This window comes from Hylobates moloch, unplaced genomic scaffold (genome assembly GCF_009828535.3).
Source record: "Hylobates moloch isolate HMO894 unplaced genomic scaffold, HMol_V3 SCAFFOLD_9, whole genome shotgun sequence".
In the NCBI taxonomy this organism is placed as follows: domain Eukaryota; kingdom Metazoa; phylum Chordata; class Mammalia; order Primates; family Hylobatidae; genus Hylobates; species Hylobates moloch.
This window is the reverse complement of record NW_026652284.1, coordinates 123,024,707-123,039,981: the sequence shown is the minus strand read 5'-3', so window position 1 is coordinate 123,039,981 and position 15,275 is coordinate 123,024,707. Positions and strand designations below refer to the sequence as shown.

Here is a 15,275-nt window from a genome sequence, read left to right as displayed (position 1 = left end):
TTCAACAGAATTAGTTATCTTCTGCCTCCTGGAATCTGTTAGGAAAGGTTGAGGAAAAGCAGCCATCCATAGTGCCTCCACCACTGGAATGGGCCCTAACGTGTGCCCCACTGCCCCCCATGCTGAGGAGTTCTTCACTCCAGGGATGTCTTCACCCCAATCATTCAGACTCCCCCAGTGTTCCTGGGTCACCTGAAAGGTCGGAAGCATCTCAGCACATACTTTCCATGAGTGGTACTTAGGCCTCCCTCCCCATCAATACTGAAGCCCTCCGAGGCAGAGGGGAGTCAAGGAAAAGAGTGGCCGTCAGCAATAGATGAGTTATAAGGTTTGATTTCAAAGAGAAAAACTTGTCACCAAAATCACTACTCAGGAGATCTGGACTCCCTCTGAATGTGAGTTAAAGAACCCTTGAGGGTTAAGAGCCAACTGCACCTGATCCCCACTCTTCCATCCCAAGACCCTGGGAAGTCAAACCAAGAGGTAATCAACAGAAAACAAGTTTAATGCAACAGGTGACAACGGTCTGGAGTGAGTCCATGCTCCAGAAGGCTCAGCCCATGGCAGTCCCATGGCTCAAGGCAGGCTGAGGCCGGCTGCAGTGGAGGCCAGCAGCAGGAGGACGGCCAGCCCCAGCCCACCACAGCTCTCACTCACGCTCCCAGCATATTCTCGGAACACTGATGAGTTGATAGGTGGCCCCTCCAAATTGCAGTATCGAACTTTACAACACTTGAGGTAAAAGAAGGGCATGGGCTCTTCCAGGAGAAACCGCTTCTCCTCTGGCTTGGGTCTCTCAATCGCTGCACAACTAGCGGAGCACTGCTTCGAAATGATGAAAAAACGTGGAAATATTTCTAATAGGAAATAAAGACCGAGAGAAGGCAATCATGCCATTCCAATGCCTGACACGGAGGCCTTTCTGTCTGGGTCAAGGCCTCACCCCTGGCGGCCCTGCTCAAAGGTGCACACTCAATTGGGGCACCAAGTGGGAGTCGGGAGGACGAGGGCCAGTCCTGTGTGTTGAATGCTGCTTCAGGGAAGGGCTGGCTTCCTCGTGGTATGGCCTGTCCATGCGCACTGGGAATGCGGGTCTAGGGGTTGCTGTTTGGGAACACACAGGTCTCAACTTCTCAAACACAGGGTTGGCTCAGGCCTTTGTGACCACAGACAGACACATGACTCCCAGCTGTTCTGGCCATCACCCAGGGCGTGGAGCTGGCCTCTTGGTGGGCCTGGCTCGACTCTGAGCTGGGGTCTTGTGTCATGACCACGCTTCATCTTATACGTCACTGTACAAATCATTTTGCCATATTAAGTTATAAAGTCGATGTGGGCTACACTGAGTCTGAAGCATCACCTCAGCGCCCCACCAACTTCGTGGATGCTGAAGGGCTGGGACTGCTGGGCGGAATCAGAATTCACGAGCCCTGAAGATATCCCTGTGGGCAGAATGTGCTGGGTGTCCAGATTCCCCTTGGGGAGGGCTTCATGTACCCAGAGGTTTTCAGGGGAATCACAGATGACAGAGCAATGGTCTCCACAATTTTTAAGGCATGCACCCTCCTTTGAGAACACACTTGAAGGCTGTACACCTTGGTTTTGTGCATCTCTTGTAAGAGTGACACAGACACTGTTCTCAGTGGTGCATTTAACATTATTAAAGCTTAAGTTTTCATTTAAAAATGGATCATATGAAATCCAGATTTTCTTCCTACCTCCCAGTATTTCATCTGGACCCACTGTAGCAGGCACTGCCTTACACTGGCACAGTTCTTACGGCCTGAGTCCCACCCCACTCCCTCTTCACCTTTCTCTGGCTTCTCAGGACTTTGCTCTTCACATTTTAAAGAGAAAAAAAGGCAGGGCGCGGTGGCTCACGCTTGTAATCCCAGCACTTTGGGGGGCCGAGGGTGGTGGATCACATGAGGTCAGGAGTTCGAGACCACCCTGACCAAGGTGAAACCCCGCCTCTACTAAAAATAAAAAATTAGCCGGTGTGGTGGCGCACATCCATAATACCAGCTACTCTGGAGGCTGAGGCGGGAGAGTCGCTTGAACCCGGGAGGCGAGGTTGCAGTGAGCTGAGATCACGCCACTGCACTCCAGCCTGACTCCGTCTCAAAAAACAAAACAAAACAAAACAAAAAAAAAGGCTACTTTCTATTAGTTATTCCCTACTGAGGAAAACTGACAGCCCTGATTCCTCAAAGTCCTCTATTCACCTGCCTTTGGGTCCCCAACAAGAGCGAAGCTACTCACTCACGGCCGCTATAACGCAGTATGGCTCTGTCTCTTTGCACCTCCTTGGGTTCTGGCACTCGAAAGTGTTTTCTCTCTCACAGACATGACACCACAGTCTATTGTCACCCTCGTCTGAAAGGATGAATAAATAAGAAAGTAGAATTCCAGTTCTCCGTGCCTATCTGATGAACACAGCCGGCATCCGACCAGCACAAACTCGGCGGGTCCCCATCTTTCTCCCGGAGCAGTGGCTGGGGCCACATGACTCGAGTGAGCCGCATGGGGAGAAAGCAGGAGGGGTCTCAGGCCACGTAAGAGCTGCCCGCTTCCCCTTCAACTTCCCCCATGATTTTAAGCGTCCTCAGGCCTCCCCAGAAGCCAGCACCATGCTTGCTGGACAGCCTGTGGAACTGTGAGCCAATTACACCTCTCCTTTATAAACTGCCCAGCCCTCGGGCTTCTTTACATTCTGAGTGATTTGTCTTCTCTCCTGGGGGCTCCCCCATCCTCCCACATCCAAGCACACAACATGAGCACACAGCGCACCCCCACTCGGCCGTGGCACCCTGACCCCAGGTCGGCCATGCTGCACCCACGGGCCCTGGCATCTCCCGGCCGACGGCTGCGGAAGTGCCCCCGGGGCTTGGGTCTGCTCCCACGTGTCCTCCCGCCCACCTTCCAGGTACACCCACCTCCCAGGCCCTGCACGCTGACTCCCTCAAAGGAGGCCTCCCTTGGGTCTGGGCTGGGCCTGGCCTAACTCTGCAGGAGGAGCCGGCCCTCCTCCCGCGGCTTGAACGGTTCTCAGCCGGTGAAGCCCCCGGAGGCCAGGCCGGCTGGGGCCTCCAGCCTGAGGGCTCCCGGGGAAGCGCGGCCGGAGCAGGGCAAGGGCTGGGCTCGGGCTGGGCTCAGGCTGCCCCGCCGCCCTGGGGGAAGCCGCACGAGGCGAGGCTCTCCGGAGGCTTCCAGGCGCCGCGGGCCCCCTGAACTCCCTGTTGTCGCGGTCTAGTGGGGGCGGCGGCCACGCGGTGCTGGGCAGACGCCGCCCGGCCCCGTCCTCTCGGCCCGTGGCTGTGGGGGGCGAGCCAGGCTCACCCGTCTGCTTGGCGTCCTCTGGATCTCGTTGTCTCGCAGTCAGGTTGGCGTCTGTCCACACCCGCGGGAGGGCCACGACCAGCAGAAAGGCGAGCAGCGCCATCGTCGCCAGCGGTGCCCTTTGAGGGTCAGCGCGCGACGCCCCCTCCCGGCCCTTCTGGAACCTTCGCAGCCTCCGCGCGCCGTTCCCCGGGTCTGGCCGGTAGGGGGAGCCCCGCCTGCCCCCCGGGCGCGCGCCTCCCACCCGCCGGGGCCTGTCCGCGTCCTTGGAGCCCCTCTCAGAGCCCCGCGGCCACTGGCGGCCCTGAATTCCTGTTCTGAGTCCCGCCTTGTGCTGGTGTTGGAGCGGCCGGCGGCCAGGCAGGAGCGGGCACGGGAGCCCTGGGAAAGGCGCGTTTGGAAACGCAGCCCCGAGTCCAAGGGCCGTCTCCTTGGGGACCCCACAGCCCACAGAAAGTGGCCACAGGCCAGGTAGGGGATTTTCTCCGCTGAAGAGCACGGGCGCCCCTCTCATAACTCGCCCCTGAATAGCTTTTAGCACATTATAATACCAAAAAAAAAAAAAAAAAACCCCACATCCCTGGGGAGAGATTTTAGATGCTGATCAAACACTCCAGTGTTGGCCAGGCGCGGTGGCTCACGCTTGTAATCCCAGCACTTTGGGAGGCCGAGGCGGGTGGATCACGAGGTCAGGAGATCGAGACCATGGTGAAACCCCGTCTCTACTAAAAATACAAAAAATTAGCCGGGCGTGGTGGCGGGCGCCTGTAGTCCCAGCTACTCGGAGAGGCTGAGGCAGGAGAATGGCGTGAACCCGGGAGGCGGAGCTTGCAGTGAGCCGAGATTGCGCCACTGCACTCCAGCCTGGGCAACAGAGCGAGACTCCGTCTCAAAAAAAAAACACAACACTCCAGTGCACTAGTGTGTGAGGTCACGGCGCATGCGTGTCCCGAGGACTTCCCAAAACTTGCTTACTAGTAAGGCCCCTGCCTGGGCGGTTCATGAGTAATCCTGTAAAACTCTCATCAAGAGGATCTCCCCAGCGTGAGTAGGGACTGACTCATTCTTTTGAGCAGCCCACCCTGTTCCTCTTTTAGGCTGTACTGTTTTCCTTGACTAAAAGCTCAAATGAGAATTCCTCCTGGCGCCTGTAGTCCCAGCTACTCAGGAGGCTGAGGCAGGAGAATGGCGTGAACCCGGAAGGTGGAGCTTGCAGTGAGCCGAGATCCCGCCACTGCACTCCAGACTGGGCGACAGAGAGAGACTCCTGTCTCAAAAAAATAGAAAAAGAAAGAAAGAAAGAAAGAAAAAATTCCTCCTAAGTCACTAGCTTTTGGCTCTATCTCCTGAGTGGCAGGTTCTGTCTTGTCTCTCTGAGATCCTGACTCTTTAAATAAAGGTTACTTAACCCTTTACCTCTTGCTATGCGTCTCTTGTCTGAATTCGTTCCTCCAAGAAGACTAAGAACTGGAGGATTTCCATGTCTGTCACAGTAACAGTGCTACCCAGACATCCAGGTTGTCATCTAGGCCCCCTGCCCTGCACAGAAAGCCAATCGCCAAGAGCAGTGCCAGGGAAGAAGGCCTCATTCAAGTGCTACAGCCCAGAGATGGGCGCTCAGTCACAAATCCCTCTCCTCAGCCCACTAAAATTAGGAGTTTCTAGAGCAGGGAAGAAATGTCACCCTGTGTGGGAAAACAGGAATTAGGGAGAGTGAGGAGGCAGCTAGGCAGTCATGACTGGTGAGGGTTCTGGCCTCAAGGACCTACCAAGTTTCAGCGCCTTGATACTGTCTGGGAGGCCCAATGGTTGGTTTCCTGAGAAAGGAACTCAGATAAAACAAATGTAACTTTCCCAAGTTTTAAGATAGGGTGGGTCAATTTCTATGTTTTTTCAAAAGAAAGCCTAAATACTAGTTTTATGAGAAATTGGGCCTGTGTGAGTAGGCCCCAAAGGGCAATCCACAGGTGTTGTTCTCCACCCTGCTTTCTCCCCTCAACCCTCTGTATAAAGGCCCTCTGTTAACACAGGCAGGAGCAAGACTTTCACACTCTTTTCCTTTCTTCTTCTTTTTTTTTTTTTTTAACAGTTGTGATATGGTTTGGATCTGTGTCCCCACCGAAATCTCATGTTGAATTGTAATCCCCAGTGTTGATGGTTGGGCCTGGTGGGAGGTGATTGAATCATAGGGGTGGTCCTTCATGAATGGTTTAGCACCATCCCTTTGGTGCTGCTCTTGTGATAGAGTTCTCATGAGATCTGTTTTCTTAAAAGTGTGTAGGCAACTCCCTTTCTTCCTCCCGCTCAGGCCACGTAAGAGGTGCCTGCTTCCCCTTTGCCTTCCATCATGATTGTAAGTTTCCTGAGGCCTCCGCAGAAGCCAGCACCATGCTTCCTGCACAGCCTGTGGAACTGTGAGACAATTAAACCTCTTTTCTTTATAAATTGCCCAGCCTCAGGTATTTCTTTATAGCAATGGGAGAAAGGACTAATACAAGTTGCATCATATTCCATGGCCTGGAGGTACCATAGTTAATTTAAATAGCCTCCTTGAATGAACATTTGTGTTGTTCACAGTGTTTTTATATCTCACATGTCAAAGTCAAATACATTATAGGATGAATCTCTAAACGTTTTATTCAGGAATCACAGAATTGTAATTCTGGGCATACACAGACCAGAAATGTGTTTGGTGTGTCTGACAAACAAAGAGAAGGTTGAAAGTTTTATTTAAGAAATGTTACCTATTGTTTAGAAAGAAAACTTGTGGGCACTGGTAGAGGTTTGGGGAGCTGGCAGGCTCTGATGGGTGAGTGACACAGTAGGTAGACCTTGTCTTTGAGTCACGGCAGGTCGTTCCAGCAGCTGTTAGGTACACCTGATTGTAAAGTTGCAGCAGGCGTTTCAACACTTGGGCTTGCAGATGGTTCTTGGAGCAGGTGCTGTCTGCCTGAATGGTTTTCCTCTGGCCCTCTGCCTTGACTTAGTCGGGTATGACCAGAAAAACTCAATTTATGAAGTCAACTTTCATATACATGATGCTGCAATTGTCCCTAATGTCATTCCTTACATATACCATTATACCACAACTTCCCAGAAATGAGATCAAAGGACAAAAGTTAAATATATTTGCAGTTTGTATGAGTATTGCCCAGTTGCTGTATCTGGTCTTTGGACAATTTTGTCATTGAGGAGTGAGTGCTTGTTTTCATGGTGGTGTCAGAAGGAATGTCCTCTTATTTACTGTTTGGATTTTCACCAATCTGACAGATGAAAATGAAAATAGTATCCAGGTGTATTTTTAATTTGCATTTTTAAATTATGAGTGAGGTTGAGCACTTGATATCGTTTGATATGTTTGATATGGCTAGTGGATATTTGCACTTTCCTGTGATCTCTCTATTTATGTCTCTCGTCCATTTTCCTGTTTAACAGACATTGCTTAAGAGAAGGCAATATCTGAGTTGCTGACCAATCCCGAAATAGTTGTGAAGTATGACATCAGCAGGACTTGTTTTCTGAGCCTTGATCATGACCCTGTGATCAAAACAGGATGTAACAAAGAAACTGGCCCAAACCAGCTAGGACCAAGATAGTGACAAAAGTGACTTCTAGTTGCCCTCATTGCTCATTATATGCTAATTAAAATACATTCTAATAAGACACTCATACCAGCACCATGACAATTTACAAATGCCATGGCGATGACCCAGAAGTTACATGGTTCGTATATGATGCCAACAAAGCTCATTACAATGGATCTTGGGAGTAGTTTTTCAAGGAATATCAACAAAGTCTTCCCTGTGTGGTTAATTCACGAATGCTATGTTGGAATATTCTGGATGGTCCTGACTTTCCTCTGTAACCAACATTGAGCCCTGCAGAACTTCAGGAGGGCCGCCAGACCTCGCTACTCTCAAGGAAAAGGCTGAAGTGGAGGAATTGATTCCCACTGATTTTTTTTTTAATTTTTTTGAGACAGAGCCTTGTTCTTTCACCAAAGCTGGAGTGCAGTGGCAGGATCTTGGCTCACTGCAACCTCTGCCTCCCAGGTCCAAGTGGTTCTCCTGCCTCAGCTTCCCGAGTAGCTGGGATTACAGGCATGAGCCACCATGCCTGGCTAATTTTAGTATTTTTAGTAGAGACAGGGTTTACCATGTTGGCCAGCCTGGTCTCGAACTCCTGACCTCAAATGATCCGTCTGCCTCAGTCTCCCAAAGTATAGGGATTACAGGCATGAGCCACTCCACCTGACCTTGATTTTATTTTTAACCGTCCTGTCTGAGAGATTATTTGTGGAGGCTGACAGCAGATGTGCAGGGTTCAACAGTGCAGTCTGCTGCATTTCTTCAGCTATACCTCATATTGTAAAGACTGTCCAGGTAACTCAACAAGCTGGAGGTAAGGGTTGCAGGTGGGATGCCGTAATACACCCCATCGGTCTAAAGGCACATTTCCTTCTTTTCCACCCACTGTTGCCGTCCAGCCAGGCATAACTTTAGGAGAATGTGGTTTGGTAAACATGTACCATTTGGCACAGGAATATTTGAATTTACTGGCATGAGGGGTGGCGGGACTTGGACTAGCTAACCACGAGAGTGAGTTAGTAGAGATGTGGATGCCGTCATGCTGATGGCCTGCTCAAAGAAGCACTGGGCTGTATTCACTCAAACACCCAACAGAGCCAGGCCAAATGCAAGGCCCAGTCTGGTCTGGGAACTTCTCTGGAATGCCTGTGCCAGTATAACCAGGAATGTCCTTCAAACAGAGAGAAGCAAATTATTATCTCTTACTGAGCCCTTTGCTAAACAAGAAGCAGAGCCATGTGGACCTATGAGAGATTTGGAGACACAACATTCCCCATTGAGGAATACACCGCCCTTGCTATTCTGAATTCAAATGGGTCCCTGAGCCAACAAAAGCATTAATGTATTTGCAAGAGGTGGTGCATGCAGCTTCACGCAGGCCTCCTGAGCCAGTCGTCCAGATGTGGTTAGGAATGTCTGCTGTCAGGACACTTGCCGCCTGGGAACCCTTGGCAGAAGCCAGCATTGCCACCCAGCAGGGACCTCTGGTGTGTTGCAGCTGCTCCTCAAATGCTGCTGGAAGACAATAGCAACTTACGACTTCCTTACCAGGAAAGAGCGTCAGATAGCCTTCAAACCAGAAATACCTCTCATGTCTTGATGTCAGAGAACCATTCTACCAAGAGGAGGAGCAGCCCAGCAAAGTCCATCAAAGGGTGAGAGTATATTCCAGAGCAGGGGGCAGGAGGACATTAGGGGAGCCTGTGGCTTCTGCAGCAGAGGCAATGGGAGGAGCCTTCAAGGGCTGCTGTGTGTTCGGAGCCCAGCCAAAGCCAAGCAGGCCTCTGAGCTCCCTGCTAGGAGTTCATGTCTGCAGGGCATGTGGCTGCTTGGAAGTTAGCCACATAGACCTCACAGTCTGGAGAAAGGCAGGGCAAAGCATATCATACACCTTTATAACATTGCTTCAAATCCGGAAGTGTGATGCTTCCACCTGTTGTTTCTCTTTTTCAAATATTGCCTTGGCTATTTTCTATTTTTTGTGGTTCCATGCCCATTTTGGATTTTCTTTTCTTTTCTTTCTTTTTTTGGGGGGGAGGGATGGAGTCTCACTTTGTTGTCCAGGCTCCAGTGCAGTGGCACAATCTTGGCTTACTGCAACCTCCGTTTCCGGGGTTCAAGGGATTCTACCACCTCAGCCTCCTGAGTAGCTTGAGACTACAGGCGTGTGCCACCATGCCCGGCTAACTTTTGTATATTTAGTAGAGTTGGGATTTTGCCATGTTGGCCAGGATGGTCTTGAACCCTTCACCTCAGGTGATCCACCCCCCTCGGCGTCCCAAATTGTTGGGATTACAGGTGTGAGCAAACGTGCCCAGCCAGATCTTTTTTCTATTTCATGAGAAATACCACTGAAATTTTGATAGGGATCCCATTGAATTTGTACGTTGCTTTTGATGGGATTATTAGGGAAACAGGAGTGTAGGAGAGCCAGAGTGACGCCATTTTAAGGCCAATTCCATTTTAAAACTAGCAAGGCAATTCCTTGCCAGTCACAGCCCATGGTCACAGCTAAGGAGGAAATTTAGTAATGCCTGCAAGGACAAACTCCTACAGCAACAAAATGTCCAGATGCGCCAATATCTAATAGCTATACGTGCTTTTAAAATAATTAGAATCATGCAGCCGGGCACGGTGGCTCACGCTTGTAATCCCAGCACTTTGGGAGGCCGAGACGGGCGGATCACGAGGTCAGGAGATCGAGACCACGGTGAAACCCCGTCTCTACTAAAAATACAAAAAACTAGCCGGGCGTGGTGGCGGGCGCCTGTAGTCCCAGCTACTCGGAGAGGCTGAGGCAGGAGAATGGCGTGAACCCGGGAGGCGGAGCTTGCAGTGAGCCGAGATTGCGCCACTGCACTCCAACCTGGGCGATAGAGCGAGACTCCGTCTCAAAAAAAAAAAAAGGATCATGCTTTGATGTACTTACTCACTAAAATCCCAAGGATAGTTTACTTTAAATCAACAAAGTAGTAAGTTTCGTCATGCTGTCAACCCACCGCACATAGACATAGCTTAGCTTTTACATAGATAAGACCCCTACATGAGAGGAGTTTAAAACAAAGACAGTGCGTTCCTCTCTTGCTTTCTGAGGTTGCCCTACTCTGCATCTGAGTAGCTTTCAATAAACGATCTCTTCTCACTGAATTCCTTCCTGCGTGAGAGTGAAAGACCCTCTTCCAGCAACATCTTTCTGGCGATGCACTAAAGGACCATAAGATGAGACCATATGCTGGGGAAATTTTGTCTGCAGCACCAGTTGGCCACCTCTGGTAGATGGGGTCCCTCTTGGCATCCTATGTCACGCTTAGACAAGGATGCTTGCCTAGAAACTCAGGTTAGAGGCTCGGCCCACAAGGTTACATGCCCTGGGGTATATCTGGAACAATGGAAGTCTCTTTGCAAGATGTTTGTCAGTGTGTGATCTGAACTAATCCACCTTGTGCCCTCTGCTGGGGATGGGCAAGCTCTACTTCTCATCATTTCCCAGCTCATTGCTTTGCTGTACTGCAGCCTTGGGGCAGCCCCGAATGGCTGGTCCAGAGGTTTCCACCTTCCAGTGGTGGCTTCTAATGCTCTTTATGTGTTTCTCTCTGTTCTTTTCTGCCTGCTTTGGATCGGCTGTTACTAATCTGCTGTCGAGCGGTGACTCTGCTTATCTCATGGTGTGAGGTGAGACTCACTGTTTTTGGTATTACTAATGCAAGGCTACTTGGAGATTGTCTTTTCTTGTACAGTTCAGCCAGTTCTGGCTAAAATGTATACATTAAAAACTCATTTAAAACTGAAGAAAAAAATGATGAAAAGGTTTTTTTTAAAAACCAAACTTCCTTAAAGACTACTTTACCAAAACTTTGGTCCACAGCTTTCCTGGATTGCTTGTTGGATGTCTGGGTCATTTCCAATTAAGAAAAGTTTATGCTATGGGAAACATGTTTCTAGAATCGTGGAAGGGTCTTATCTATAAAGTGCTAACATCTGGCAAACAGTGCAGGATCTCTTGCTTCCTCAGTTTTCCCACTCACAGATGAATGAGTGCCCTTAGCTGTCCCTTCCCTTCCCTTCCCGCTCCGGTTTCCTGTATGCAATGTGCTCAGCCTTCCGAGCCCCAGGAGAAGCAGGGATGCTCATGCTTCTTTATGTTCCCCCAGGGACTAGGGGTTAGTGGACCTCACCCAGAGGTGTGGGGTCCTTTGGGTTCTGTCTGCTGGGGAGCCTGGAGCTGGGGATCCTCCAGGTCAGCCACCATCCTGTTGCATGGGGCTCTTCAGCCTTTCGGGTCCCAGGGCTGCAGTGCCACCCCAATGGAGAGCCCATTTGAGGCTCAGAGGGATATTTGCCAGCATGTACTGCTGGGTCTCCCTCGTCCCCTTCATTGGCTGCATATTTGCTGTCTGTGCCTCACTAGTGATGCCTGTCGTCCTGAGCTTGCATGCTCTGAAGTTTACACCTGCCATTTTTCTTCGCCTGGTGATTTTCTTTCTTTGGGTTATTTAATTCAGCATGCCTCTGGGCAGCATCGGAGGCCAAAAGCCTCCCAGGAACTAGTCTTGTTGAGAAGAAAATAATTTTGTCTAATTCAGAAGTTATCTAAAGGTCAATTCAAATGATGAACTTGAAATAGTTACTTATGAAACAAGGTAGAAAGGAGCCAGTAAGTAGGGGTGCGAGATATGTGAATAAAAGTTATGGATATGAAGATGTATTTTTGGTAAGGAAGATTATAAAGAATAGCAAATAATGTGTGAAAAAGGATCTTGTGTGGTAAATTTTTGTCCTAAAGTAAAATGACTAATGATTACTAGTCATTAGTCATTAATATGACTATTATTAGTCATCAATAATGACTAAATGATTATTTAGGAAAGAGAGAAGGTTAGGGCAAGGCAGAAAGTCCAAGCACATCTAAGATGGTCTGTGTACATTGGGATAAAGTTCATGAAGAGCAATTTATGAAAGGCATTTTGTATATGATTAAGTTGGTTATAATTAAAAGGAAGCCATTTATAACAGTCTTTTTTAATTTTTTATATTAATTTTTTTGCACACAAAACAATAAACATTTTCTAAAAATACACACAAGCAAAAAGATGCGTATCAAACATATTAGGAAGGTTGCACATGGGAAGACGGGGAATAGAAATGGGGAGTGGGAATTAAAGAAAATAAATGAGAGAGGGACTTTGTATGGATCAATGATAATAACTCAATCCTCTATTTGACAAAGAAGAAGGAGAAGAAAGAGGAAGAAAAAGAAAGTGGGATAAAGGATCAGAAAGGGAGGAAAATAGAAAAAATTAGAGTATGACTCCAGGGTAGACCTGTGTTTGTTGTCGCTGGGTTGGTTGGTTGGTTTGTCTGTTGTATTTTTCATATGTTTCGTCGTGTTGGCCAGGCGGGTCTTGAACTCCTAGCCTCAAGTGATCGACCCGCCTCAGCCTCCCAGAGTGCTGGGACTACAGGCATGAACCACCACGTCCAGCCCCCACATTGCTTCTGGCCTCCGTGGTAGACCTCCCAGACCAGGCGGTCGGCAGAGGCGCTCCCCACATCCCAGACGGGGCGGCCGGGCAGAGGCGCTCCTCACTTCCCAGACGGGGCGGCCGGGCAGAGGCGCTCCTCACTTCCCAGACGGGGCGGCGGCCGGGCAGAGGCGCTCCTCACATCCCAGACGGGGCGGCGGCCGGGCAGAGGCTGCAATCCCAGCACCCTGGGAGGCCAAGGCAGGCGGCTGGGAGGCGGAGGCTGCAGCGAGCCAAGACCACGCCACCGCACTCCAGTCCGGGCAACACCCAGCACCGAGTGAGCGAGACTCTGTCTGCAGTCCCAGCACCTCGGGAGGCCGAGGCGGGCAGAACATTCGGGGTCAGGAGCTGGAGACCAGCCTGGCCAACATGGCGAAACCGCGCCTCCAGCGAAAGGAGAAAAAGCAGGCAGCGGTGGTGGCGCGCGCCGGCAATCCCAGGCAGCCCGCAGGCCGGGGCAGGAGAATCACGGGAACCGGAGGCAGGGAGTCTGCAGCGAGCTGACTAGATTCCAGCCTGGGCCACAGAGGGAAGAAAAGAAAAGGGGGAGGGGAGGGGAGGGGAGTCTTTCTAAAAATTGGTCCCCTGTGTTAAAACAAAGTTTTCTTGAGGTACTGATTTGCTCTTAATGAAGTTACAAGAAATTTTACTTTCAATTTTATACCCCATTTCTCTTTTAAACTTCTCAGATCCATATTTTAGACATTCCATTTTTTATGTCTTACTGCTTTCAGCTTTTTCCCCCTTGAGCAGGCCTGAGAAGATGACTCTCTCCTTCAGCATTTTTTGTCCGCTTCTGTACCCCTTTTTTCCTCCAGTTTTAACTGCCTGATGCTAAAGTTTTATCTTAAAGATCTGTAAAAGCAATGTTTTCTTCTAGTATAACTTGATTTTATATTCTTGGCTTTTCTTGCTGTGTCTGAATTTTCAGTGTAATCAGAAAACTTCTCATGCTGTCCCTAAGAGTCACATATGCTCATAACCTTAAACACACTGTTCCTGTGTCTGATTGCATTCAAGCACTTCTTTCCTCAAGTTTGTCTTCCAGGTTATCTAAATGGGCTTCCCATAAGGAGAAGCAGTCTCACTGCAGAAGGTTTTCTCTGCCTTTTTATCAGCTGGCTTGAAAAAAAACAAGATTTTATGTTTTTTCAAGATAATTCCTATACTGTCTTTATTAGCTTTACGATTGCAAAAAAAACTGAAAGTTAAAAGGGTTAAGGTTTTTACCTCCGTACGACTTTCTCTATTGCTTGTTGAAATCTTTTTGATTATTACTCTTGGTTAAGTGAATAACTATTACAATGACCTGTGATTTTATGTTAATAAAATGTTTTGAGCCTTTTAACATCTTAGAGAAATATTCTCAAAATCAAAATCTTAAATTTAGTCTCTGATTTAGTCTTATTGCTGGGACTTATTAAACCTATAGAAATTAATCTCTGCAAGGTCATAGAATCTTTCTAGAACTTTCTGGCAGACCATGAAGTCCAGTATCACCACCTCCAGCCTGATAATTATATATTGGAAGAAAATCAGTTAAAGGATTCCCTCAGCCCCCTTGAAGCTGTCCTTATCAGGAGTTATTAACCAATCCTTGTGCTTAGTTACTAACCTGTTATAGGGCTTTGACTCCTGGACACACATATCTAAAGATGGCACTGACTCCTACCAGTATCTGACAAAAACTCAAGTTAAATGAAGGCTCGTCTTTAGACTTGGGCAAAGGGGACAAAGTAAACTGCTTTCATGAGACACAAGGACAGGCCTGTATTCCAAAATGTTACGATTCACTTCATAATTTTGCCTTTATCTGAAATAATATAATTTGTTCTATTGTCTTTTTGGAAGGAAAATATCTTGGGCCCCCAAAATCACTAAGGTAGAGGGAAAATTCAAGCTGGGAACTGCTCAGGGCAAACCTGCCTCCCATTGTATTCATAGTCATCCCTCTGCTCACTGAGATAAATGCATATCTGATTACCTCCTTTGGAAAGGCTAATCAGAAACTCAAAAGAATGCACTGTTTGTCTCTCACCTACCTGTGACCCGGAAACCCCCTCCCTGCTTTGAGTTGTTCCACCTTTCCAGAGGGAACCAGCATGACTCCCTAAAATGTAGAAAACCAAACTGTGCTCTGACTACCTTGGGCACACATGTCATCAGGACCTCCTAAGTCTGTGTCATGGGCTTGTGTCCTCAACCTTGGCAAATTAAACTTTCTAAATTAACTGGGACCTGTCTCAAATTTTCTGGGTTCACATTTGGTAACCATGGGGGGATTCTGAGTGGAGGTGCACCTGAGCTTTGACAAATCTTCTGTCGATGCTTGGTACCATCATGAACTAATTTATTGCCCAAATCAATAGGACAATTTGCTGAGGTCTGTGAGCTGCGCCACCAGAGAATCCCTGCTCTCCCAAAATTTGGTCAAGATCTAAAGTTTATTTTGGTGTACAACTCCTTTATTTTGGAGTTTTACTTTCTTCCAACAAGGAAGGGAAGTTTTCTTGCTTCCGTGACGATGGAAGGCAGGTAACTCCTTTATGGAGTTTGAGCTCACTTCCAACAGTTAAGATGAGTTTTTTCCTGCTTCTAGGATGGTGGAGAGCAGTCTTCAGCCTGACACCCATCCCTGGGTAAGTAACTGAATTGGGGTTTGTCTTGGCTAAAGTTAAAGTTAACAACCAGCTGGTCTGAATTTCTTTTTACCATTAGAGTGTTCAGTGATCATGTAAGTTGTGCCATTGTTTGTTTTGCTTAAGTGGCTTTTTTTTTTTGGTGTTTGTTTGTTTCTGTTTTTCTTATTGTTTCTCTTGTTGTT

At 48.5% G+C, this 15,275-nt stretch overlaps 1 protein-coding gene across 3 annotated transcripts; it reads right to left on the bottom strand.

Annotated features, from left to right (window-relative positions):
• Positions 1-484: 484 nt before the first annotated feature.
• Positions 485-3,858, bottom strand: LY6K (lymphocyte antigen 6 family member K). Of its 3 annotated transcripts, XM_058444295.1 has the most exons (4): positions 3,340-3,523; positions 2,263-2,376; positions 1,361-1,442; positions 750-857 (listed from the first exon to the last, which is right to left on the bottom strand). In XM_058444295.1, exons 1-4 carry the CDS (start codon positions 3,440-3,442, stop codon positions 812-814), a joined length of 345 nt encoding a protein of 114 aa, XP_058300278.1. In that variant the 5' UTR covers positions 3,443-3,523; the 3' UTR covers positions 750-811. The 3 variants fall into 3 exon arrangements, with proteins under 3 accessions (XP_032616468.2, XP_032616465.2, XP_058300278.1); XM_032760577.2 differs by lacking the exon at positions 1,361-1,442 and having other exon boundaries at positions 485-1,104; positions 3,340-3,858; XM_032760574.2 differs by lacking the exon at positions 1,361-1,442 and having other exon boundaries at positions 485-857; positions 3,340-3,858.
• Positions 3,859-15,275: the final 11,417 nt, after the last annotated feature.